Source organism: Protopterus annectens, chromosome 17.part0 (assembly GCF_019279795.1).
Source record: "Protopterus annectens isolate FY-2018-M chromosome 17.part0, PAN1.0, whole genome shotgun sequence".
In the NCBI taxonomy this organism is placed as follows: Eukaryota; Metazoa; Chordata; order Ceratodontiformes; family Protopteridae; genus Protopterus; species Protopterus annectens.
Window position 1 is genome coordinate 87,258,720 of NC_056751.1, and position 27,857 is coordinate 87,286,576.

The 27,857-nt window shown below is 40.1% G+C and overlaps 1 protein-coding gene across 2 annotated transcripts in view; it reads right to left on the minus strand.

Annotated features, from left to right (window-relative positions):
* The window catches only part of POLR1E (RNA polymerase I subunit E), a 970,793-nt gene that overhangs the window by 55,487 nt on the left and 887,449 nt on the right, over positions 1-27,857 (minus strand). For both annotated transcript variants that reach the window (XM_044059632.1, XM_044059633.1), the window contains one exon: positions 12,710-12,841. In XM_044059632.1, the coding sequence (XP_043915567.1) occupies positions 12,710-12,841 (132 nt within the window). The remainder of the gene's footprint in view (positions 1-12,709; positions 12,842-27,857) is intronic.

Consider the following 27,857-nt stretch of genomic DNA (forward strand, 5'->3'; position numbering starts at 1 on the left):
TGACCATGAGCAGTATCCTTCCTTCACCAAGAATGATGCCACAATATAGAGACAAGATGATCAGCTTTAACAATTGGCTTAATGTCTGGTGTCATTCAAAGGGGATCCAGTGTCTGTCTGCCTGGGATGACATGCTTGACAAGCCACGCTGCTTCAAGGGACGGCTTGCACCTGTCACTCCTGGTATTCGGATATTGGCTAAGGCTCTTGCCACCCCATAGTGCCTTTTTAGGCAAGGCTCAAATTCTAAACCTACCACCCTAGAAAACAAAATGGGAAGAAACTGAGGGTAATGCTGCTCAATGCCAGAAGTCTAAATCTCAAAATGCACGCACTCGAGGCCCTTCTCAGTATGGAGAACATCGATGTCTGTGCTGTAACTGAAACCGGTTCAAGGCTCCTGAGAGCACCCGGCACTATTAGGTTTTACCTCATATCATGCGTTCCGCCCCAAAACCCGGACCACACCACAAAAGGAGGGTGTATCCATATTCATAAAGGATACCCACACCTCCAGGTTGGTGGCAACGCACAAAGCTTCGGAAACCATCCAGGTGCAACTAACCATAGGCAAAACTGCTCTACAAATTGTAGCATGCTACAGGCCACCCTCTCAAACTCAGGAACCCCACACAGCCTTCCTGAAGACACTGGAGGGTATAAATGTATCTCCAAACACCATCATATTGGGTGACTTCAACTACCCGAATATAGACTGGGAACATTACTCAAGCCCTAACTTTCTAGCCCAACGGTTCTTGGAGTTCATAAATTCAAATGCCATGGAAAAGCTAGTCACTGTTCCCACGAGAGGAGAAAATATACTAGATCTCATTATCACAAACATGGGGACAAAATGCTCCACACGGTAAGTATATCCCTCATTGGTGAGATCTGATCATAAACTAATCTCACTGGAAATCCACATCCCGCCCCCACCCCAAACAAAAAAGACCACAGTGAAGAACTTCTCTAAAGCAAACTTCACACTACTCAAGACTGGTGTGGTATCCTTCAAGGCCCCTGAGCCAGTGGAAACCACAACCCAAGCTGCGGAAGCCCTTACAAATGCCTTCTATGAACACCTCCAGGACTGCATGGATCAGGCAATCCCAAATAAAACCAAGACTCTTTCCACAAAGCGCATGCGTCCAGTCTGGTGGACCCCCGCTATTAATAAACTTTACAATAAGAGGAGAAAGCTATTACATGATAGAACAAAATCCATAAAAGGAAGTCACCCTGATCATTATTAGTAAAAAATACGAGCACTCATAAAATCAACTAAGGCCAATTTTGAGAGAAAAATTGCCATGGATTCAAAGGACAATCATAAGGCCTTTTTCAGCTATGTTAGGAACCTGGGTGGAAACTCCCAGATATGCTTAGAATTAGTCCAAAATGATACAAAAATCACTGAACCCACAGACGTTGCCAACATACAGACAGGTTCAGTGCAAACGTCACCCCCCTCTCCCCCCCTAAAGGAGAGAGAACTATCCCAGCAGAGTGTAGCCTCCCAGACATCTCAAATGCGCAGGTGAAAGCTGCTCTCTCTAAAGCTAAAAACACAGCATCAATGGGACCGGATGGTGTTCCCGGCTGTGTGCTACACGAGCTAAATGAGGAATTAAACCCGCACATAAGGCAGCTGTTTAATCTCAGCCTTACCACAGGATACGTGCCCAAGGAGTGGCTTACGGCAACTGTGGTCCCACTCCACAAAGGCGGTGCCTCTACGGACCCTGGTAATTACCGCCCCATAAGCTTAACAAGTCTAGTCTGCAAAGCTATGGAGAGGATCATAATGGAGCTCATAAACAAAGATATAGGGGACTTGCAGACATTGGACCCAACCCAGTTTGGCTTCGTCAAGGGCAGATCATGCCTTTTGAACTTAACTTGGTCGACTTCTTCGAAACAGTCACCAAGGCCATTGATGAGGGAAAGGCAGTCCATACAGCCTACCTTGACCTTGCAAAGGCCTTCAACACAATACCCCACTCGGGTATTGTAGAAAAACTTACCAGCTTAAATGTAAACCCATATGTCACAAGATGGGTTGCAAACTGGCTTAAGGACAGAACCCACAGGGTTAGAGTTGCTGGCGCTATGTCAGACTCCAAGCCGGTCACAAGTGGTGTCCCACAGGGCTTGGTCCTTGGCCCCCTATTGTTCGGCATCTACTTCTCAGAATACAGGCCAACATGGGAGGACTTTGGCTGACAAAGTTTGCAGACGACTGCAAACTGGGCGCCATAGTGGAAAGTGCATCGGACACGGATATCCTTCAGAAGGGACTCACGGAAACAGATAGCTGGTGCCAGAGCCATGGCCTGAAGTTAAACGCCAAAAATTGTAGTCATACCCTTCGGGAAAAACAAGGTAACCCCAAGCTACCATATAGGTGGCAATCCACTAAGCACAGAAGAGGTTATCAGGGACCTGGGGACCCAGGTTGACAGTGGCCTTTCTTTTGACACTCACGTTGCTAAAGTGGTTAGAAAAACCTTCTACATTGCCCACCTGATCATGAAGGGATTCACATCCAGATCTAGTGAGGTCATTGTTCCCCTGTACTCTTCACTTATCAGACCAATGATAGAGTACAATGCCCCATTCGGGATGTATCGCACCCGACATCTGCAGCAATTGGAGAGACCCCAAAAGTTCCTCACCAAAAGGATAAAGGGACTCCAAAATCTGTCATATGCTGCCAGATTGAAGAAACTCCAGCTCTATTCAGTTGCATACCGTCTGCTCAGAGGTGACATGTGCCTGACATACAAGGCCATGTCCAACCCGGAATTAATGGACATGCTCCACCTCAAAAAATCCAAATCCACAAAAACCACTAGAGCAAGCGACTTAAACCTTAGCACGGATATAAATAGGATGTGCTGGAGGGATAGATTTATCACTCAGAGACTCCCTATGCTGTGGAATAAAATCCCGGTCCATGTGAGGCAGAGCACCTCGCTGCCTCTGTTCAAGAGAAATCTTGACCTGTGGATGGGAGATCGTAGGTTTATCCCGGGAATCATCTCTGTGTCACTGCTGGACAGAGGCACAACAAACTAATGGGCACAGTATTTTTTCATATAAGGGGTGGCGTAAGCCACAAAAATTTGGGCTAGGCTTATAAATGCCTTAGGGCAGATAGCCTAGTATAAACCTATGAACCTATGAACACAGATTTGGGAAGAGTGAATCAACAATTTAAAAACTTGAGGAACTCTGTGCATACTATCTGCTTTTTTAGTTGCAGCTGGCTGACCATGAGAAAAAGTGCAGTCAGTAACATCCTCTAAAGTAGAAAGAACAGAAAGAATGGGAGTAGGTTCTGGGAAATCTCTCTGTAACAACTCAACAGTATTTCCTGAGGGACTGAGAAACCTCAGTATTCTTTCACTGAAAACACTGGCACATTCTAGCAATAGTCTCAGAGAAATAGAACCCCCCCCCAGGTAGAATCAGGAACTCAGCTCTCCTCAGACTCTGGAATTCTGAAGAAAAAAAGTTGTATCCAACCCTGCAGTTTCCTGTTCAGATTCAGAATCTTGAATCTCTTCAGGAAAAGAGGAACCTTTCTTTCTTTTTACCAGAAACTTCGTTACAAGAAGGATCAATAGCCCGAATTAAACCCTGAGCCAGACCCAGTAAACTAGTCCTAGCCAAAGAAATTTGAGGAGTAGATACATGCTTGGTTTTCCATTACTTTTTGACCCCCCCCCCTCCATTTAAATAAACCAACTCCGAGATCGCACTACAGTGGGAAAAGGGCAAAGTTCACCATGGTGGCCAGTGGTTATTTTCCTGGAGAGGAAATAATGTTCTGGGAGTTCGTGATTGTAAATTTTCAATGTTTTCGGCTCGCTGTTTTGAACGTTGATGAAATGGTAAGTTGACATTTTGAAGGGGACCCATATATATATATATATATATATATATATATATATATATATGTGTGTGTGTGGGTGTGTGTGTGTGTGTGTGTGTGTGTGTGCACGCGCACATCTTTCTTCCTTACGACTAATTCTAACAATTTTAGCAGGCAGTCTCCCAGTGCTGTTTATGAAATAACCAAGAACTTTGCACATCCTAGAGTCTCATTATCGACTGAGTAAAAAGGTAAAATTCTTTGCTATTTATTGTACTATAACAAGTGGTTCTCCCTTGCTCAATGAGAGGACTCCACCAGCTGCAGAGGACATGGCTAACCCTCGGCCCATAGAGGTTGTAGGTGGTACACCAGAGTGATCTGTGGAAAAAATTAGTGGTCTAAGGTACAACAAATGGCCACATCAGAGTCACCTACCTGTGGCTGAGGTAAAATGCTAGCCTGCTGTGGTGGCAAAGGCTGTTCATAGGTTTATAGGTTGGTAGCAGGCTATCGGCCCTAGGGCCTATACAAGCCTAGCCATAACAATTCCCTGGATATTTCTTCCCACAATATTTACTTCCCTGGACCCCTGTCTAGCAGGGCGACTGACATGATCCCCAGGGTGAATTTCCTATCTCCCATCCAATCGTCAAGGTTTCTTATGAAGAGGGCCAAGGCGGCGCTCTGCTTGACATGTATTGGCAGTCTATTCCAGAGTATGGGGAGCCTCTGGGTCAGGAACCTATCCCTCCAGCATTTTTTGTTCATTGTGATGACAAGGTTTAGATCCCTGGAGTGTGTGGCTCTGAGGGATTGGGATTTCTTTAAGTGGAGCATGTCCAACAGCTCAGGGTTTGACATGGCCTTGTATGTTAAGCAGAGATCGCCTCAGAGTAGACAATATGCCACAGAGTATAGCTGGGCATCTGCTTTAGGCCTGTGATTCTTTTAGTGAGGTATTTCTGACATATATTTCATGACAAAACAAGCTTAAGTTTTAACAATTTTGCAATAAACTGTCGAAGAAATTCTGGTATTAATTCTTAATGGACAGCATAAATATCTTCTGGTATACCACTACTTGGGTTTTTATATCTGGCCTGCCTCTTCATAGACTCAACCTACTCCTCTTAACATTGATCATCACAGCATCTGTAAAGTAAACTGTGGCAACCCCCCAGACCACTTATAAAGACTCTTATGCTCATTTCACCCTAGTCTGTGCCTTGCGCATCAACTCAAATACTTTTAAAACTGATCTGAAATCATTAGTGGATCCCTACGTAGCCAATCATCACTGCCAGCAACAATTCTTAAGAGTTTTTTTCCTCATGTTTTCCAATAGTAAGATGAACTATAAAAAATATCTTTAAATGGCCACCATAAAAATTATTTGGTACATATACATGTATGTATATACACAAAGACACACAGGCACACACACACACATACATATATAAATATTATATATATATTTATCAAAGAACACCTGAACCAACTGTTACACCTTTTTCAAGTCCATCATAAAATTTATTCTGCAATTCCATCAAATGACTCTTCTTACTTTTTCAAATCTGGCCTAGATCTGTGTGTAATCTAAGCAGCATGGTTTACCATGCCTATTATGATTTATTATAAACTGATCACAATTCCTCATCTAAGCCTGGTTGCCGTGTTCCAGTGTATTCATGCAACATTCAACTAAATGCACATCTTAACAGAACCCTTGTGCTTTACAACAATATATAGGAAAACTCCACTCCCTTTCTAGACAAGGCTGGATAAATGTAAACACACACACTTTATATAAACTTTGTAGATACACAAGTATTTATTTGCTTGATTTTTTTTCTTTTTGTGGCTGGAAGGAGGACCAAACTTAGAATTGATAGCCTGTTACATGGTCAAGCTGAAAATGGTGCCTCCTTCACGGGGAAGGCATGCAGCAATTGCCGGTAAACACTACCAGTCCGCAAAAGTTATTTTCTGACAGAAAAACATACAGAAAAAAACACTGCAAAACACTATGCCAGCTCCACAAAAGAAAAAGAAAAAATTTCTCCACTGAGAAAATGTTTTCACTTACTTTACACTACTTTTAAACTGACAGGAAAAAACAAGTGCTCTTTTTAAAAGTACATTAGTTTCAAGACAGTCCATTAAGACAAAACACTCCTAGGTTTAAAATAACTTTTCTGAAGAGAAAAGTAATAAAACATCAACAAAATTAAGAAAATGGAATGTATTTTTCACCAAAGGGAACTTATCTACCCAGCAAAGGAAAGCACAAGCAAACAGTTGATCCTCGAAAGCCTCAAAGTGGAGTACTTTTCAGTGGCAGTAAAGCTCTGAAGGGCTTTGTGCCCAAACTTGTCATTTAATCAGCTCAGCTTCACCTGCTTGATAGTTTGTCCAAGGAAAAAGAGGTAGATACTCCAAGACAATCGAAGTCAACCAGGAACTCAAACCAAAATTGAATAGAAATCCTTTATTTCTGAAAACAGTAAGCTGCTCAGAACGCTTCTTCAGACTTTAATAAAAAACAAAGGTACTTGCTCTACTTAAATACACAGAGCCAACCAATAAGACATATGCATTCAAAACAACCAGTAGAAGCAATAGAAATTGTCACATGAAAAACTTCTCTAAAACATCTCTATATCCTAAAGCTACAAGAAAGACAAATGGAGATTATCATTTAGTAAAAATTCCAGTAGAACATTACTAAATGTGTATATCCAATAAATATACAGATACTAAGCACAGAAATAAACATATATGTAAAAAGTAGTATAAAAAGAATAAAAATGTATAGTAAAAATAATATGGTAAAAAATATATATAGATGTTGGGGGGGGGCACTAAAAAATATATATATACATGTGCATGATACAACATATGCTATAATATACATGCATGACAGCAATAATATTATATGTGTATATGAAGGAGGAACAAAATCAATCATCACAATTATATATTAGAGCATATATATACATTATGTCTATTAACGTCTGAGTGGCCCATCTATTAAGAAGGGATTTTGGGACATTTTGTCATTGAGACCATGCCCTTTGTCAGCTCTAAACTTAATAATCCATTTTATCTCTTCTCTATGGTATTACTGATGTTACCTAATCTTCCAGTTGCCTATAGGTATCCTATGGCCATGAGACTGAATACACTAGAGAGAAAATATATATATATATATATATATATACATGTGCATTTATACAACATATGCCATAGTATAGGTGCATAGCAACAATAATAAATATGTATATAAAGGACAAACAAAAATCAATCATCATACTTCTATATTAGAACATATATATATACTGTGTCTACTAACGTCTGAATGGCCTATATATTAAGAAGGGTCTTAGGGACAGTTTGTCATTAAGACCATGTCCTTTGTCAGCTCTAAACTTAATAATCCATTTTATCTCTTCTTTCTCAGTGGTATTATTGATGTTACCTAATCTTTCAGTTGCCTGTAGGTGTCCTATGACCATGAAATTGAAGGTATGCGTAGATCCATTGTGTATAACATGTCTAGCTAGGGCATTCACTTCATTTTCTTTTTGTATCGCATAGACATGTTCTCTAATTCTTTCTCTCAGAGTTCTATTTGTTTTTCCCACATAGAAACTCTGGCATTTTTTGCACATGGCTAAATATATAACATTCCTAGAGCTACAGTCTGCACAGTCATTGAACTCATATTTGATATTACTGTCAGGATGTATAAACACATTAGAGTTCATAATAAAATCACATTGATTACAATTCCTACATGCATAGGTGCCGTTCCTCTGTGAAGTAATCTTATTATTGTTCTTTCTTTCATAACATAACAGACGCTTAAGGGATTTTGTATTCTTATAACTAACAGCAGGCCTATCACCCACTAATCCCTTGATGTCATCATCTAGTAATAAAATGTTCCAATTTTTCTTTATTATATCAACAACAGAGCTATTAGTATTGGTATAAGGAATTAGCAACCTTTTTCTTCTGTCTCTAGACCTGGTTGGACGCTCATACGTAATGCTATCAGTCTTAATAAAAGGGGATGCAATACGCTCATTACACGTTTGTTGTATAACTAATAGATCCTTATTAAGATATCCTCTATCTATGAATTCTTGCTGCATAGTATGGACTGCTGCAGATAAAGCATCATCCTCACTTATGATACGTGAATGGCATATCAATTGATTTTTAACAATATTTTTGTGAATATGTGGAGGGTGCATACTAGTCCTATGCAAAACAGCATTCCTTCTACAGGGTTTTTTATATATGTCTGTTGTTAAACAACCTCTATCTAAAATTAATGTAACATCTAAGAAATCTATTTTAGTAAGTGAGGTTGTAGCAGTCAAATCCAGGAAGGTAGTGGTTCCATTAATATATAACATGAACTCTTTCAAAGTTTCTGTATCTCCTTCCCAAATCAAAAAAATATCATCTACAAAACGTCTGTAATATGTAATGTGACTCGAAAAACTCATATGTTCTAGTATGTAAGTAACCTCCCAATATGCCAGTACAAGCTTGGCATATGAGTTGGCGCACGATGTTCCCATCACCACACCTTTGGTCTGCAGAAAATAATCACCATTAAAGAGAAACACATTATTATTCAAAACAATCTCCAATAGCATAGTAATCTTTATAACCTCAGAATTACTCATCCCTTTACTCATCAGAAATAGTCTCAGAAAATCTAGTCCTACATCATTGGGTATACAAGTAAACAGGGAGGCTACGTCTAAAGGTACAAGTGTGGCAGGCTGTAAACAACCATTAATGCCATTATAGACTGATAGAGTTTCAAGAAGTTGTTTGGTATCTCGCAAAATAGATCTAGTGGAGTCTACTATAGGTCTAAGTGTTTTCTCTAAGAAAATGGAGATAGTTTCAGTTATCCATCCACGTCCTGACACTATAGGTCTAAGTGGGGGGTTAGTCATGGTCTTGTGTATTTTAGGCAAACCTCTAATAACAGGTACGACAGGATTTTCTATCAAAAAATATTTGTATAAATTTTCATCAATAACTCCACACATAAGCATATCATACAGATCAGCATGCACAGAGTTAATTAACCTATTCAAACTCGGCTGATCTAGCTTTTTATATGTAAACTCATCAGACAGCATTTCAAGCATAGTATCATTATAGTAACTACTATCCAGCAACACAATAGCTCCACCCTTATCTGCTGGTCTTATTATAATACTTTCATTTTTCTGTAACTTTAGTAGAGCTGCTCTTTCCTCATTAGATAAATTATAGAATTTAGGTCTCTTGTCATTGCTTTCAAAATACTTCAACAAATCATTAGTGCAAGCCCTCTCAAAGGTTTCTAATAAAGGATGTAAATTAGGAGTAAACACAGAGGGTTTCTTAAATATATTATCTACAGTATTATGTACAGTACCATTATCAAAAAGCATTCCCAGTGCTACATTTCTAGTAAATTGTTTAATGTCTATTATAAGCTCACTGACATCCACTTCCTGTGAAGGGATGAAAGATAAACCTTTACTTAATAACTTACTTTCAAACTCTGTCAATGTATAATGTGATAAGTTAACCACTAAGTCCGTATCACTGGTTTCAAAGCCTTTTTCTGGAACTCGAGCGGTCCTCCTGAGATTTTCCTCTTCCTGGATTGCTGGTGTGGACTCCAGGACTGTCTCTGTTCCATGCGAAAAGGAAGCGGAAAGACGAGGGTGGAATCTTCTCTCATTTGCGTGTCTGTCTCTATTCCTGTAGCTGTGATGGTTTTTCTACGAACGACTTGTTCAGCAGTCGACGTAGCAGCTTGAAAGCTGGTTGTAGAGCAATGTACGTTGGATTCTCTAGTCAAGTGTTCAGCACTAACAGGAAGAGCTGGTGCTGCACAGGAAGTAGGGGGTGTAACTAAATCCGCACTCGCAGGCAAAGGTGCTTCAATGGGATGGTGTGTCTCAGTATTAGTGTTCCTGAAGGACTCCCTCGGCCAAGAAAAGACATTCCCCTTCGAAAAATCCGAACAATCCCTTTCCATTTTCTTTTTCTTGACCAAAAGCAGCTTATGATCTAATGATTGCAGAGTGCTGGTTATTTCTGCAAAGAAATCTCGTTTCTGTGAATCTGTGAGAATTCTTGTTAATTTATTTTCTATAGTTTGTACCTCTCTCTGTAGCTCCAGTTCAATGTACGAGTATTGTTCCACTAAAAGTCTCATGTAGCCAAAACTAGTTTCTAAATTTAGTTGTTGCCATCTGGAAAGCAGATCAGGGTAGGTAGAGCCAAAAGTGGGCATTTTAAGTATACGTAGCCCTCTAGGTACTATTTTAAACTGAATGCAGGCTTCCATATGCTTCTTTTGCCACTGTATATTCTTGATTTTATTCATAATATCCTCTAGTCTCTTCATTGATTGCATGGTATCTATATGCAGACCTGCATCTATCTGTTTCCTGGCTGCTTTTGCTAATTCCATATACGATAATTTCAGTAAAGGGTTATTACTTACAGAAATCAATTTAGTCAATTCAGATGCTGTAGACTCTGCTCTTTCTTCAAGTACATTCCTGGTTTCTTCTGTCATGTCCCCGATTTGAATGATAAGGCAAAATATTGAAGAGAAGAAACACAAACAGGGTAAGGTATCACCTCAAACAAAATAATGAAGTCCAAGGAAAAAGAGGTAGATACTCCAAGACAATCGAAGTCAACCAGGAACTCAAACCAAAATTGAATAGAAATCCTTTATTTCTGAAAACAGTAAGCGCTTTCGCGTTGTTCAGAACGCTTCTTCAGACTTTAATAAAAAACAAAGGTACTTGCTCTACTTAAATACACAGAGCCAACCAATAAAACATATGCATTCAAAACAACCAGTAGAAGCAATAGAAATTGTCACATGAAAAACTTCCCTAAAACATCTCTATATCCTAAAGCTACAAGAAAGACAAATGGAGATTATCATTTAGTAAAAATTCCAGTAGAACATTACTACTACTTGATAGTTTGGGCACATGGAAGGTACTCTGAAGTTTTGGAAGCTGGCCGGCTGTTACATTTTTGGCAGGATATATCCCTTACAGCTAGGGCTATTGCAGCAGAGATCAATATAATGAGCATCAACAGCTTTCTTCTTTCTCCTACAATGTCTTTTTCCATTGTAATACTCAAAGGCATACAATCCCTTTTACATGACTGCTACTACTGCAGCAGCGGGAAAATAATACCTATCAAAACTGCTCCTTCTCTCCTTTTTCTAGCCTTCTTGTTGTTGTGAAAAGTGGGATACATCTTTAGCCATCATCCCCTTTCCCCTTTTAGTGTTGTTACTCTCCTTGCCATTCACCACAAACTTAAATGCACTGTACATCGTAAATCATTCCAAATTTAATTTTATCCATTCTTCTGTTTCCTGTTATTTACTATCTGATCTCTAAAATGTGGGGCTTCAGAATTATTCGCATAAAAAGCCTTCTCAGCAAAAAAGGCTAACATTATGCTTAAACTCCAATGGGATCCTTGATTACTTGCCCCACAAGGGGGTGATTCAGAGCTCCACCTCGTCTTCTTTCCCAGATACACATGTAAGCATTTTGGGGGGGGGGTTAATTGAGTCCAGACAGTCCATACAAGACTCAAGATCCTTCTCAAAGGAAAGTGTCATCTGTTGGGAAAAGCGCTGAAGAGTATGAAAGTCCTATGGTCTTAGCTTATCTCTGAGATCATGGTCTCTGTGTCCTCAAACTCTTTATAGCACCCTGAGTGAAAGGAATCCTTTGACACCCTTTACTTGATCCAGAAGGAGCTTTTACAAGATTTTCTTGAAAAGGCAAATGTAAGAAAGGCATGTATTGCATGTCTATTAAGACAGAAGTTGTGCCTAGAACTGCATCTGCCACAGGTGATACCCAATTATGAGGACTCAAACTAGACTCAGCACTGGTAACAGGACATATTTTAATGGTGTAGTCCTGCTCCCACCAGACATCAATGAATTACATGATGTCTAGGCCTTGAACCAAGGGTCCTGTCACTTGATGATCCCATCCTCCCTCCCAACAAGGCCAAGAAGGAAACTCTGAATGGACGGTACCCCAACTCATGGCCAAGGACACCAGAAATCACTTTCTGGGATGAGGTACACTGGGCTTGAGCTCTGGTCCATCAAACAGCTGGAAGATTTATAATGAGAAAAAGGAACAACTCATCATGATATGATAGAAGTCAGATTGTCCACCTTTGGAGCTTCAGTATTTGTGATGATGGCCCACAGGAGACTTAGGGCTGTAAAGTGGATCAATCCACCAACACCCTATGCAAGGAACTTTCCGATGCCACAATCCTCCTCGAAGCAATGCAGACAAGGAGTTTCTCCTTCCCTTACCTGTTTGTGGGTGATAAACTATCAGTTCTTTACACTGTGCACTTTCCCAAGACACAGTCACTGTGGGTCTTAACTAATACTTTGATGGCCAGAGGGACACACTGCAGATCTGTACCTAGCCAATGAACAAGAACTTTTTCTGATATGAAGCATAATCAAGATCTGACACTGGCAAAAAAGAACACTCATGGTCAGGAGCAGGGTGTGCAGTCAGTGCAAAACAATACAATGTATATTGTTTGTGCTTGGATGTTCTCCCGAGCACAGCAGCGTCTGCAAAAAGCACAGAATGGTGACTATTGAAGATTATGAATCCAGTTGTAGACTTGTCAAGAATGGTCCTTCCAGAATAAATCTGAACGGAGAACACAGCAAGGAAAAATAAACAACACCTTTAAGTTAACAACTTCACATCTTACCTTGTCTCTGTGAGTTTTAAATCACGTTGCAGTACAGTCAGATCTGTCTGAAAATCCTCAATATGCAAAGCTAGAGCAATAACATGGGCTGCTATTTTAACTTTCATAGATGTTGAAACCATATTCTTCACACTGTAGTAATAAAACAAATCAAATGGAAGACACTGTAATATACTGTATTTAAGAGATGACAATACTTGACTCTAATATAACAGGAATGCAACTATATGGTACATTTTAGACCCTTTAGATAAGGTGCTTATAAGGAAAGCTATGGCAAGAAATGTGGAAGGGTTGAGCTACCAGGACTACTATTTTTTCCTGCATGAAGGGGTGAACTGCTGCTTGACATTTGCTAGCTTTGGATCAGTTTTGAAGCACAGCAAGTGCTCAAAAACTATGAATACAGATGGTATCCACAAGTGTTCCTTTTTACTAACTCATGCATCACTGGTATTAAGCCTGTTCTGCTGAATGGAAACAGCACAGGCATGTGTTGTTACTACGAAATAAGCAAATGCCAGGCTTATATTTGCCACAAACAGAAAATGAGCAATAAATCTGGGTCTGACAAGGGTCACCATGAATGCCACACAATGCAATTCACACACTGGTAAGTACAGCTCTTCCTTTGTTTCACATTAGGGATCTACTAGGATGCCCTCTGCAGGAAACCAAAGAATAATTTGTCTCTACAAATGACTAAGGTGCAAATTAACCAAAAATATACCTTATGTGCCAAGTGAAGTATACTTGTATGGCCTAAATGTTCACTTTAAAACTCTTGCACAATAAATATACAAATAACATTTACTCACTTGGACCCACAATTTAGGAATAGCACATGCAACATTCTACATTACAACTTGATTTCTTTCTCCATTTAATTTACTAAAAATCTTCAATATGATATTTTCCCACCCAGAATGATGGCATCTCTCTTCCTCATACAATGACATCAAATCTTGCACAACTGAAGCTGGGATTCAGAGGCCAGATACAACTGAATTATACCTATGCTGTCTAAATCATCATCATGTCACTTAATATATTTTAACTACCAGGGAAGGTCACATCTAGATGCAGTTACAAGCAAGTAATCCACATTTTAAGTTATATAAACAGGATACTCTATCCATATGCCCTGGCATGAGAAAATGCTACTTCATGGAGAGACTGTGGAAATATAGAACACATTGCCACAGTTGGAAGGAATACCACAATGGACGCATTCAAAGAGCATGAAGTGTTTGGAGAACACAGAGAAGTAATCAGGCAAAGGCAGCTATAGGTTGGCAAGGTGTACAGTCAAGCAGACCACACAGACTAGTCACTCTGTACTATATGATGGGAGTGTGTTGAAATGTGGCTGCTTGTCTTCTGGGGCAGACTAGAAACACCCTTGTGTCGAAGAAGCATCAGCGAGGTTTTCAGTAGATCTTAATCAGCTTCTTAATATAAATGAAGGCAGTTATGATGATAGGAAGTTAAGGTACATGAGACTTTACACGAAGCAGTGAATCAAACTTTACAAAACAGACATCACTAAAATTAGCTAGTGAAGGAGGTTTATGCTGGCAGAATGAACCCTAAGACAAAAAACAACTCCGGCCACTTCTTAAATCCAACAAATCTTGTCCAAGCCATTAATCTTCAATATGTAGCAAAAATCTGAAATTCCTTACCACTTTCCATGTGATCTAACCCTAAAGTGCTCACCTTTAAAAACTCACTAAAGGAATTCCTATCTAAATCTTGCCTCTGCCCCTGAATTAATCTAGGTTGAATTTTTTCTAACTTATAACTCAAGCCTTTTACATTTCTATCCCTCTGATTTCATTTATCTAGTCTTTCTTAATTTTATTTCATATTATTTCTTAGCACCACAAACCTAATTTATTTATTATTTATTTATTTATTTGCAGTTGGTTTACCAGGATAGTCCATTGGGCCAAAATGAACCCGTTTTCAATGGAGTCCAGGGGAGAAAAGCTCCAAAAACAAACAAACTAGGTACATACAATAGATTACTAATGATAATTATACAAATGTAAAAGATACAAGCATTTAATTTCAAAAGTTCAGGAAACATTTAAAACAATACAGTCTAGTGATGAAACTTGGAGGTGTTATGAGGCTGTGAAAAGTAATATTGCATAGTGATACAGAGTAGTTATTATGTAAGAAGCATAAGCTTTAAAAGGTGCAGTCAAATACATTATTTGCAGATACCATGGGAAAAATAATGTGAGTTATGGGAATTAATAAGGAAAAATTGCTGGAGTAACATGAGAGCGAAAGGAAGATGAAAATTGCCATTATTAGTTATGAGGGGTGGGAGCAAGAGCATTCCCACTGGGACATTAGATGTACGTGAAGAGATTTTTTTTGAACATATAATGGTTAGAGGTGGTGCGAATGGATGGTGGTAGTGAGTTCCAAAGACGTGCTAGGTTGTATGATAGTAGGTTTTTGCCTGGGGGACGAGTTGGTTTGTGCACTTCTAATAGGTTTTGATTGTTTGACCTTAAAACTCTATCAGGTAGGTGCATCTTAAAGGCAGAAGACAGGGAGGGACAGAGAGAGGGGTTGAAAATGAGCTTGTGGGCAAGAGTTAGCTGAGTATAGCTGAGATGATTGGGTAGTTCTAGCCATTTAAGTTTTTGGAGAGATGAACAGTGGTGGGTGGAGGACCTATGGCTGTTGGCGAACTTGCCGATTTTGTTGTAGCAAGAGGAAAGTTGTTTTTTTAGTGAGGACTGAAGATTAGTTAGGAGTGGTGCTCCATAGAGAAGGGAGGGGATAAGAAAGGAAGTAGACAGAGTGATTTTAGAGGTGCTTGTAAGGTACTGATTTTGTCGGTAGAGCATACCTAGTTTTGATGGTTTTGATATTTAATTGTAGATGGGAGTTGAAATTAAGCTGGTTGTCAATTTGGACCCCAAGTAACTTGGCTTCTGACACCAGTTCCAGAAGTGAGTTATTCTGACTAGTAATCAAGAATGTGTTTATATCGAAAGGAGTAACTTTAGAGGGGGTAAATACCATTAGTTTAGTTTTGGAAGCATTGAGTGCTAGGTGGTTTATTTTCATCCATTGCTCAGTGATTGAAAAAGCTTCTTGTGTAAGCTTTAGGAGTATAGGGGTAGATGTGGCAGAGCAGATAATGGTAGAATCATCTGCATATTGGATGATATTTGAGAATGGACTAGATTTGCAGAAATCATTTATAAATATATTGAAAAGAAGGGGACCTAGTATGGAGCCCTGGGGAACTCCGGTGGGGGTACTAAGAAAAGAGGAGGTTGCCTTTTTCCATTTTACTGCTTGGTATCTATTGGATAAGTAGCTGGAGAACCAGTTCAAAGAGGAGGGAGATAGGTTAAGTTTTGAGAGTTTAGTTAAGAGCAGGCTGTGTGAGATAGTGTCAAAGGCCTTAGAGAGGTCAAGTAGTAGGGTAGAAACAATTTGGCCAGAGTCACGAGCTTTATTTACAGTTTCAAGAAAGGAGAGGAGGGCTGTCATGGTGCTATGATTTGGTCTAAATCCATGTTGTGTGGGAGTTAGAAGGTTATTATCTAAGAGATGTGGTAAGAGTTGAAGTTGGACACACTTTTCTAGAAGTTTAGAAATGGGGGACAGGATAGTTATGGGTCGGAAGTTGTTGACATTGCAATTGTTGCCACCTTTATGCAGAGGTATGATAAAGGCTGGTTTCCAGATTTGGGGTACTGTACATTCTTGGATGGAGCGGTTGATTAAAATGCTTATGGGATAGGCAATTGCTTCAGCAGCTATGCTTAGAAAATAAGAAGGGATGTTAACAGGTGCGTTAGTGCATGGCTTCAATTTCTGAAGGAGTTTCTTTATAGTAGAAGTAGGTATAGGTTTTAATGAGAATAGAGGTGAGTGGGGAGAGGGAGTATTAGAGGGTGGTGAAGATGATGTGGAAGTTAGAGTAGGAGAAGAGGTGGAGGATAGAGAGTTAGTAGATGGGAATGAGGGAGGAGCAGCAGTGCAGGGTAGATTGTTGGCAGGGGAGGGTGGGGGTGTATTAGAGAATGAGGTGGAACTAGAGAATGAGGAGGTTAGTTTGCCAATGGATTCAATGAAAAAGGAGTTAAATTGAGTAGCTAAGTCTAAATCAGGGGCATTTGGGTCTGGGGTGGGTGTGTGTGGTTTGCTGGGGTTAAGGAGGGTAGAGATACCTTTCCAGAATTTCTGAGGGTTTGTTTTATTATTGTTTTGGAGTGTAGAGAAGTAATTTTGTCGATCAGAGATAATAAGCTTTTTTACTTTATTTCAAAGTGTTTTGTATTCTATGTGGAGTCGGGGGGTCTTGTTTTTCTGATAGAGTGCCCAGGCTTTATCTCTATGGCGTATGGTTGCTAGCGTGTTTTTGGTAAGCCAAGGGGCGGAATTAGTTTTTATTCTCTTTGTCCTTAAAGGTACAGATACTGAATGCATATTATGCTGTGTACTGTAGATTCCTAATTTCTCCCTTTTTTAATTTCTCCAAGTCTTTTAGGTTTCTAATACCATGACGGGAATGGACCCCATTCCTAAATCAAAGTATGATTGAAGTTTAAGAAATTAGTACTGTTTCAATCTTTGATGTCAGCCAGAAGTGCTCTTCACAGCACCTGCAATGTGCCAAGTAATGACTCCTGCAATTCATATGGAGTTACATATATCGGTAGCATATCTGTGAATGTAAATTATTTTTTACAAGATCCGTTGCTCCCACTACTATTGGAACTGTCTGGGTATCTGCCTTCCACATTGCCCTCATTTCTGCCTGCAAATCCTGGTATTTTATGACTTTGTGTCTCTCTGTGCGCAAGACACTGTAGTCACTGGGTGTAGCAATTTCAATGATCAATGCTACTTTTGTCTTCTTTTCATAGGTAGGTACTAGGCTATCGGCCCAAGGTCCTAAGTAAGCCTAGCCAACAAGGTTCCCTGGCTTACGCCACCTAAGAAAGTTAATTTCTTGTGCCCCTGTCGAGAAGAGCCACAGAAGTTAGCCCGGGGTGTATTTCCTATTTCCCATCCACTCATCAAGATTTTTTTTGAAGAGTGCTAATGAGGAACTTTGCGTGACATAGATGGGTAGCTTTTTCAACAGTATAGGAAGTCTCTGGGACAGGAATCTATCCCTCCACCATGTCCTGTTTATTGTGGTTACAAGGTTTAGGTCCCTAGAGCGTGTAGCTCAGAGGGATTGGGATTTCGTAAGGTGTAGCATGTCCAACAGCCCTGGGTGTAACATAGCTTTATATGTTAGGCAGACATCTCCTCGAAGTAGGCGATATGCTACAGAGTAAAGCTGGAGTTTTTTGAGATGGTCAGTGTAGGGCATCTGTTTGAGGCCAGTAATCCTCTTTGTGAGGTACTTCTGTGGCCTTTCCAGCTGCTGCAGATGTCTTGTGAGGTACATTCCAAAAGGGGCGTTGTACTCTATAATGGGTCTAATGAGTGCCGAGTAGAGGGGAACAATGACCTCTTTTTTCCTGGATGAGAACCCTTTTGTGATGAGGTGTGCCGCATAAAAGGATTTCCTGACTACTGTAGCGATGTGATTATCAAAGGAGAGACTACTGTCCACCTGGGTCCCAAGGTCTCATCACACATTCGGCGTTAAGTAGACTGCCATTTATATGGTACTTCATGGGTACAGAGTTTTTACCAAAGGGGATGACAATGCACTTTTTGGCATTGAGCTTGAGGCCATGCCTCTGACACCAGGCATCTGTCTTATGGACTACTATATTTGGTTTTCTCGCATCTATTTTTTTAACTGTTGAAAATGGGTGATCCTATGCGATATCAACAGCATGATTTTTTTAATGCTTTGTGGCTCATGTTTCCCATGTTTTTTTCAGTTACTTCAATATAAAAATGTTTGCACAATCGCCAATGCAATAGTCGTGCCACGTTTTTATGCCTTTCAGTATACAGTCCTTCTGCCATTAGTATATCACAACCAGCAACAAGATGTACGACTGTTTCCAATTCTGTTTTACAAAACCTACATTTGTCTGTTTCTCCCACATGTTCAATGGACTTTGTAAACCAAAGTGTGTATAGTCCACTATCTTGTGATGGCAATATTAACCTTTCATCTTTTGGTTTAAATTCATGTCTCCTTAACCACTCCTGCATTTGATCCTGATAAACATGACGCTCTTCCAAGAGTTTTCTATACTTGCAACTATATTTATGCATTTTCCACATTTCTTGTCTTCTCATCTGATCCTTCACCTTACAGTCTTTCTTTTGTTTTTTTGGCACATTCAGTTGCTGCCCGATTTTCCTCTACTTCTGGTTTGATTTACATTCCTACGTGACACCGATATGTTTCTGCTAAACTAAGCTGGGAAGTTATCTTTGACTTATTCCCCTCATGTTTTAAAACTTTCACTACGTTTGGGGCTTATGAGGTCAACAGATGTGTATGCAGTCCTATGATTACAGGTCTACATATGTAATCAATTTCGAGGAGCCCCATACCTCCATCAAACAAGTAAAATATTTAGTCTTGGTATATACTGAACTTTAGGTACTTTTCCATTAAACCCTTACCATGCATGCTGGGACCCAGACTGCTGTGTTTCGGTCTCTTTCTTTCCCCAGGGCTTGGGATGCAACAGACCTTGGAGTGGAGTCATTGTCGTCTTCCAGCGTCCTCCCCGTCGTCCTGCATGTCAGAGGCTGTTTTTGCCCTTAGTTGTATCCCCACAGCTTGGGGGCAGCGCCGCTCTGCGGTTTTGGCAGACACGGCAATCTGGGACATTTTGTAATCATAGTTCTGTGAGGCATTTTTACTGTTATAGATATCCCTTATTGTGCTCAGAAATGTGTTGGAGAGATTTTTTTTTATTTACATTGGTCCACAAATGAAGAAAGACAAATATTTGCATTACAACTGTTGTTACCTAATTGCACAGGTCACTGATTCAGATGAAACAATGGTCCAAGGGACCCTGAATGGTTTATACACCTGTGGGAATAACGTCTTTTCAGGGTGACACACAGCTGGGAAAAGTGCAGTATTTTGTGGTGCAGACTACTACTTCGATTACGCCGTGCAAGAAAAAATATGTCAAAATTTAAAGAAAACTCTTCAGCACTGGAAAATAAAGCAGGTGTCATGTCGTGGCTGACTGCTAGAGTTATATTGTAATGTTTGTCTGTTTTATGCTTTAATTAAATCACCTCTTGTGGTAGCTGGTTGAAAGTCAAGCTACAGTTAAGACTCTTCTTCAGAAAAGGCTAATTAATTATTTTCAATGAGTGAAAATAATAAAAATAAATTGTAATTTAATTACATTGGGGGGGGGCTGAGGTAGCTGTGGAATATATCCACAAAAGTAGAGGGAGAGATTACTATAACAGTGAAGACTAACGTAAAAATAAACACGTGAAAACTTAGTTTGGTTCACATAAAAACTGTATTTCCTACCAAGTATGCTGCATTTTCTGCCGGATAGAGTTGCAGATCCTTTTCTCTCTCATAGCAAGAGCTGTCTTTTGTTTCATTCATTTATAAAGTTCCTCGCAGCTTCAACCTGCCATCCTCAGCGTTCTCAGGAAGGCTGTTTTATACACTAAACATGGAAGTCCGGGTCCCAGCACTCATGGTAAGGGTTTAACGGAAAAGTACCGAATTTTATAAATCAATTGATGAGCATGAAGCCTCCTTCTTGTTTTCCTGTCCAACCAATCCAACAACTTTTGGGGCCAGCCAATCACTCCAAAACCAAGTTAAGACAGAAAGAGCTAATTGGTTTATCACTTGGACTTTGTTCCTAGATGTCAATGCTGTTTTCAGTATTAATTTTAATCTTCTAAAATATTCCTAATTTTTATTCTCATTTGTCCATGTTTTATTGTTGATCCTTCAACAATTCCCAAATATTTATACACTCCGTCTTGCTCAAGTTCATTTATAGCACATTCCTGTCCCAGGCGGATGTCTTCTTGGCGCTGCAGCTTTCCTGCTTTAAGGTTGCTTTTGAACATTTATCAAGACCAAATTACATTATTATCTCATCTGAAAAAGTTTTAACCACTTGCAGTTATGCTTTCAGTTCCTCATCTGATGAACTATACAGTTTTAAATAATTTACAAGCAGATGAGAAGTCTTTACACTTTTTTTTTGTTTTCTGGGAGCCAAATTGTATCCATGACCTAATCTGTTAAGTAGACAGCTTAATGAGTTAAGGGCAAGACAAAAGAACAGCGGTGGCAAGGAGTCACCCTGGAATATCCCGCTATGATTTTTTTTCCCTGGAATAATCATTTGTCCTTTATTAACTGCAAAGGGTTTGCCACTGTTTCATGGTTGCTGTAATGTAATCTGTCAGTGTAGGGTTTATATTATACATCTTTAAACACTCTTACCCATAAATATGGAAAAAGTACAGTTTTGTACCTACCATAAATGTAGATGTCCGATATGCAACTGACTGCAGTCACATATGGGTGGGGTTTCTCTCAGGCCTCCCTCGGTCGGCCAAGGATTCAAAGTCTGGTCCGGCGTCGTGATTCGTCGCATTTCTCTCCGAGGTCAGAGGTCAAGAGTATATAAGTATATAATCATCAGCGATTTTCTCTTTCTTCAGCCCCCAGATGCCCAGATGCTCCAGTAATGAAGAGAAGGCATAAATCAGAATTGAAAACACAAAATAGGTTTCAGACAAATAAATAATAAATAAACAGATAAGGATAATAGGATAGGGAGATAGGATAGGAGAGGGAGGAGAGGGGACAAGGGATAGGAGTTGAGGAGGGAGGTTGCATATCTATATAGTTGCATACATATGGTACATTCACAATTATCAGACTGTAAATGCGGTCATAACATATGGTCAAGTCTGGCACAGTCATTAGCTGGGGATGTGTGGGATAGCTTAGGGGGAGAGGTGTATCAATCACAAAGGATGGTGTAGCTATCAATCCCTGCACTGAATATAAAGGCAAACCCTGCTGTGGGAAAATATAAATGGAGGAGGTTGTAGTGTTTGGAAAATGTATGCATGGAGCTCCATTAATGGCTTCTTCTAGAACCTCTTTTAGCAGCTGTAGAGAAAAAAAGCTGGTGGTGGCATGTGCTCTGGTGGAGTGTCCATGGTCTGACATTGAAACGGTGGCACAGAACATGAAATTGTGCACAGTCTCTTTGCTTTTGTCCAATTGGAAATGAAATTGCTTGTTTTTGAAATGTCTTTCCTACCATTCTGGGTTCTGTTCCTACAAAAACTGATCAGACTTATATAGTCTGGGTAGTATGTGTCTTTCCCTTTGTTCTCAGTCATGTATGTTTAAGTTGGCCCAGTCTTTTCTTTGAAAGAAAGAAACGGGGGAATTGTGAGAAGAAAAGGGTTGGTTCGTAAAAGCCAAAAGTACCACCTTTTGAAAGAAAGTAGGGTTGGTATTTGGGGAGACCCTGTCTCTGTGAAAAGTTATGGTTAAGGGTATAGGTTCCAAGGCGGCTGTTTTCAAACCCTTCTTGCTTGTTTATGGCCAGCGCTGGCTGTTCTTGGGGAAAGAAGAGTAAATTTTCAGAAGCAAATGTGAGTCAGATTTCTGTAAGAGTGCCTTTCTTGGGGCTTTATATTCTCAACAAGCTAGTACTTGTGCCTTTTAAGAGGATGATTATTCCTGATTCCTCTAAATTAGCAAAGGATGTGAAAATACAGGTGGATCAGTGTTTCAATGGTGTGAGATGCTGAGAAGCTGTGAAATTATGGAAGAGTATGAGAGTCCATTATGTCCATTATGTGCCATATCTGCCAACAGAGATAGGGAGGGATGCTCAAATCTGATGCATCATGACCCTTGTTGTTATTTCAAATGCTGAATCTCTCTTCCATGTTGCTGAGTAAACCTTTGGTGGATGGTCTGCAGGCTTCTGTTGGTATCCCCTGAACTTCCTTGGAGAGAGGAAGTAAATTAGGATTATAGAGTTTCCCAAGCTGTTGGCTGTAAGTAGAGTCTGGATGTTGGGATGAATAGTCCTGTTGTGTTGTTGTCAGAAAGTAGGGGGCATTGTGGTGGAAGGCCCGTTTGCTGTTGCATATGCTCCATAGTAGTGGGTACCAGTGTTGTCTTCTTTAATAAGCTGGCTATTAGGATCCAAGGTGTTGCTCTGCCTTGATCTTTAATAACTGTGGTCATCAGTGGCAGGGTGAGGAAATGCATAAATTATTAGGGAGCTCCAGTTGATGAGAGAGGCTATGTTCCAAGTGATGATTGGTGATGATATGTCCTTGAGTGACTTAAGTGATGATTGAGATGATTGAGGAAAATTAAACACGTCCGGCTGCCCCCGGTCGATGCCCCATGTAAGTGGAAATTCCTGCTTAAGGATTTAGTGGGGTCAGGAAATTGCCTGGAACCTCCTTAGATTGTTGTCTTACTGTGGAACAAGTGATTTTTGTAGCTGTATGTTTTGTTGCCTGTGATTTTTTTAGTTTTGACAAAGATTCATTGTTTTACTGTCCAGTATTAGAAGGGGTGCCCTGATGGTGCCCCTATGCCACATCACACCCACATCACAGTGGTTGTTTGTGTCATGCATTAGTGGAAGTTGTTGCTTTTGGCCTCCAAAGACAGCGATGGCATGCATTACTGCTTTGGCCCTTTTTGATTGGTTATACAGATGTGTTTCCCTTTTTAAGACCACACCCTTGCTCCTATGTACCTGCCATATGCAGGTCCCCATCGTCTGTGGTCTGTGGTCGTGTCTACTGTTGTTGCAGGTTTTGAGCGACATGCCTGTGTTTAACTGGCTTACTGCATTTAAGGTAGTTGCCAAGGTTTGACCTGAGTGGAATAATTGCTTGAGTTTTGGGGCTGTGTTGGGTTGTTTGGCTTTTTAAAATTACCAAGAGAATAAACTCATGTGTAGTGTTTGAGCTTTGTAGTCTTGATTGCAGTCAAGCAGGAACCCAGGGCCTAAACTGGCCTTGCAGTCTTCTTAGCTTGCTTTGCAGTGAGAGCTGTGAACTTTGCCGCTTTGAGAGGCTGTAGCTTTTTGCTTTTTTGAAGTCCTGTGTCTAGTTTGGAGGCTTTGTCTGCTATTTTTTGCTGTGGCTGAAGTCTCGACTTTTGAGGTTGACTGTGTATCCAGATTTTTGAAGAACCTAGTTAGTTTCAAGTTTTTGCGTAGGTTATCATTGAGAATGCTCTTGTTTGTTAATTTGTTGTCCAGCAATGGGTAGAATTGAATCCCTGGAGATAGCAATGAATCCCTGGAGCCTGCAATGAGCAATTACTGATGCATGAATTTGCCAATAAATACTAATGGCAATAGAAGAAATTGAAGCCAATCTGCATGTGGCAAGAAATCTGGGGGTGCATTTTGAGTGCTGTGTCTGATGCAGCTGCATGCAGGTATGCACAGGTCTGCCTCCAGAGTAAAAGTTGAACTCATTGCCCAGAATGAGAATTGTGAGGTAGGAAGAGCAAGTAGAAACTTTGGTACTATTTGGAAAAGTTTAGAGAAGAGGAACAAAAGTCAGTATTGGTCTCATTGAAGTTCTTTTGGAGTTCTTGTCTTCTTGAATAAAACCCATTTGTGAATTGTGGCAAACTGTTTTTTTCTGATTTGATCTTGACTCTTTTTTTGTGGAAGAGTGAGGCATTTCTTGTTCTGATTTTGTGTTTGGTTTGGCATTGTGTGTTTTCTTGAGGTTGTCCAGTGGAATCCTGTCTTGGTGGAAAATAATGTCCAGTATCCCTGTGTCTTTTTTGTCAGTTGTTGAGTTGTCTTGTGTTGAGATAAATTTCTCCAAGTTTCAGCTTCTGAGCTTCTCCCTGTTGTTCAGCGAAGGAGTAGAGAGAGTCGGTAGGCTTGTCCCTGGGCGCCATGTCCATAATTGTCACGCTAACTGTGGTTTGTTGGTTGCCATTATCATCCTTAGTGTCCTCCCAGGATTTCTTCCTCAATGACCTTTTTGTGTTTTGCCTTCTTTTGAATTTCAAAGGCTGAAAAGTAAGGAAAGGGAGAAGGCAGTTTTCCTGCTGAATCTTTTCCTCAATCTGAAGCTTAACAATTGTTGATATGACTTACTGACTTGACTCAAAGATTGCTTTCCTCAATGGACTTTAATATTACTTTAAAGGTTAAGTTCAAAAGCTTGTTCATTTTGAAGTTTTGCCTTCTAAGTTCTATTGTAAGGTTCAATGCATTAGCCATGCATTTCTGATGCCATGCCATAGAATGAGCTGCACAGCCTCCAATGCAGAATACATGAACTGCAAAATGATTCACTTCTTGCTGAGAAAAATCAGGCCTCCTTGCCCTGATATTATCTAAAGCCTCTCAGAGAGCCACTTCTTCTCAAAAGGTTCAGGAGGGAGAGATAGACCTTTTGAAACATGAAAGAGACAGTGGCTTAGATACTAGATAAAGAGAAATGAGAGGTAGCTGAGTCATTTCCCCCATCTCTATGGAATTGCTTCCTGTAGAATGAAAGAGTTAAGGACCTTGCTTAGGGTGGGAGGAACCTTCCTTTTTGAAATGTTTGCAATGGAGCCTTGCTAGGCCCTGAGTGAATTAATGGGTTCCTGGAGACCCAATAACTAAATCATCAAGCAGGAGTGAGCATACAGAAGGTCTGTCCCTCATTACTGGAGTCAGAGTATAGGTATAAATAACATCAAGCACAGACTGGAGTCCTAAGTCTGTGTTCCTGACTTCAGAGGGTGTGGGGAGAAGGGAAAGCCTCTTATGGGGAGGAAAGGACTGGCCTTTGCCACTTAAAATGTTCCTCAGGGGGAATGGAACTTTCCCAAAAGAAATATCCTCAGGAGGGAGCAGAGGGGATGGAGTCCTCTGCATCTGAGATCCTCATGGGAGATGGAAGGCTCTTTCCTGCTTTTCAGAGGGAACGAGTCCTGGCACTCTTTCATCTGATTTCAAGAGGGAGGAGTCTTCACCCTGGGGCTCTGATCCAGGGGGAGGCTGGGATCCTCTCAGGAGGGGCCTGGAGGCAACCTCATCTCAATTAAATCTCTTCTGCACTAGAGCCTTCCCAGACGATTTCACAGGAGGTCATGGAGATATATTTTTAGCAGTAAGATATTTAACTTTACTTTGGCTGCCTTAGCGCGTGTGGTATAGACATGGGGACATGGTGTGTGAGCCGCTCCGTGCAGGAGTTACCTTATCAGCAGCAATGCGTGCAGGGATTTCCTCGGTTTTCGGTATCCGGAGGAAAATCAATAACTGCGTCGAGGAGCCTCGGTATCGCGGTATCGATATCGCGGCAAGATCGCGTGGGGCGATGGTGAATTCGTTCCTCAGTCTGCCGGAGCACTCGCTCGGTTGGATTTTGGCGATCGGGCGGTTGAAAGAAAAGGGCGAGGATGTCGGTCGGTCTTTTTTTGAAGCCCGTCGGTCCCGGTCCGGTCCCCGTTCCGGCAGTTAATCTGTCAAATGCTTTTTTGTACTCCCATCCACACATGCTTACATTCTTCACTTTTTTACAGTTCTCCATTATGACTAACAAAAAATTATCATTTGCTCCATATGACTTTCTTTTGTTACACTTTTGTTCTATGATTGAGTTTTCTTCTAAATAAGCTCTGTCGGCATCAATTCCAGTTTATAGTTTATCCATCATCAGAAGGCAAGTTATTGTTCTACAGTTTTTAGGATAGCTTGCAGGTTCGCTCTTAAGTGGGAGTATTATTTTTCCTGTTGTTAACCAGATCAGTGTCTGTTTGGGGTGTGCATATATATAGTTCTTACTCATGGCTAAATCTTCATCTAAAGATGTTAATACCTTTAGCCAGAAGTTAGGTACTGCATCTGGGCCTGGGGTTTTCCAATTAGGAGCCTTTCTTAACTTTGTTTCAATCTCTTTAGCTGTTACTTCATCTAATTTCATATCCTGTATGACTGAACTTTTTTTTTTCCTTTTACTACTTCTATCCATTCGGCATCTTTGTTATGTTCCACAGGATCTTCTTAGATATTTCTCCAAAATGTATCAATTTCTTTTTTTTTGGTAGTATTTCAAGTCATTTCACCTTATTTTCCAATTCTCTATAAAACTTTTTTTGGGTCATTAATAAACCGCATATTTTGTGCTTTCCCTTTTTATCTGCTTTTCTGCCTGTGCTGATATTTTTAGTTTACTGTGATAGTGCACGATAGATCCTGATCTGTTGATACTGCACATTGCTTTTATTACATCTATCTTTCGGAGTATTTTTGTTGATCTGTTCCCTCTTCCGTATTCTTCTAACAGTGACACGTCTTGTCTTAATTGCTTTATAGTTTTCTCTATTGGATACCTCCCTGATGGCATTTGATTTCTCCCCTTCCTTTCCCTTACTGTTGTGTATTTTTGTGGTAAGACTATCTGTTGTTTAGCTGCACAGTAATATATCCTGTTTGCTTCTGTTACACTGCATGAATGTCTATAAACAGTCCTAATTACTGTGTTCATTTGTTTTATCAAACTTCTAACGTTTTGAGTTTTATTGACTTTCTGTAGTCTATTTCTTTCATTAATATTAATATGCCTGTTCGTCTCTATTAAATCAAGCAACTCTTCTCTCAGATCATTTTATTCTACAGTGAGGGCACATTCTTTGTTCATTTCTTACAGGCATTATGCAGAAAGTTTTAGAGCATCTTCCTGTGTCACATTCTCTTCAGTTTCATCCTGTTTCATCTGTTGCTCTTTCATATGGGAACTCACTAGCCTATCATTCCACAACATTGACTGGGTCAGAGTTGCTGCAGTTTCTTGTTCCATGCCCTTGCTATGCAAATCCAACTAAACTTTTGTAATGGTTTCCTGTAGACGGCTTCAAAGTATCTTCATATGGCGACTGATCAGATGTTTCCCACTTCACTGGTTTCTCCTTCATTTGAGGATCCATTGCTCTATCCCTACTGTGATGTTATCAGTTAGATTTTCTACACTAAATCCTTCACTTCGCAGGTAATCCATTACCTCAGTTTCTATTTCTTTAACTTCTCCATTACTAATCCTTTTTTCTACTTTTTCTTAGTGTTCTTATTTTTTGTATTGTAAAGTTTTCCATATGCAGATGCATTTGCCTGTATTTCTCTTCAAATATCTTTGGTGCTGCTCTTCTTGTACTGATTAGTTTTGCTTTCTC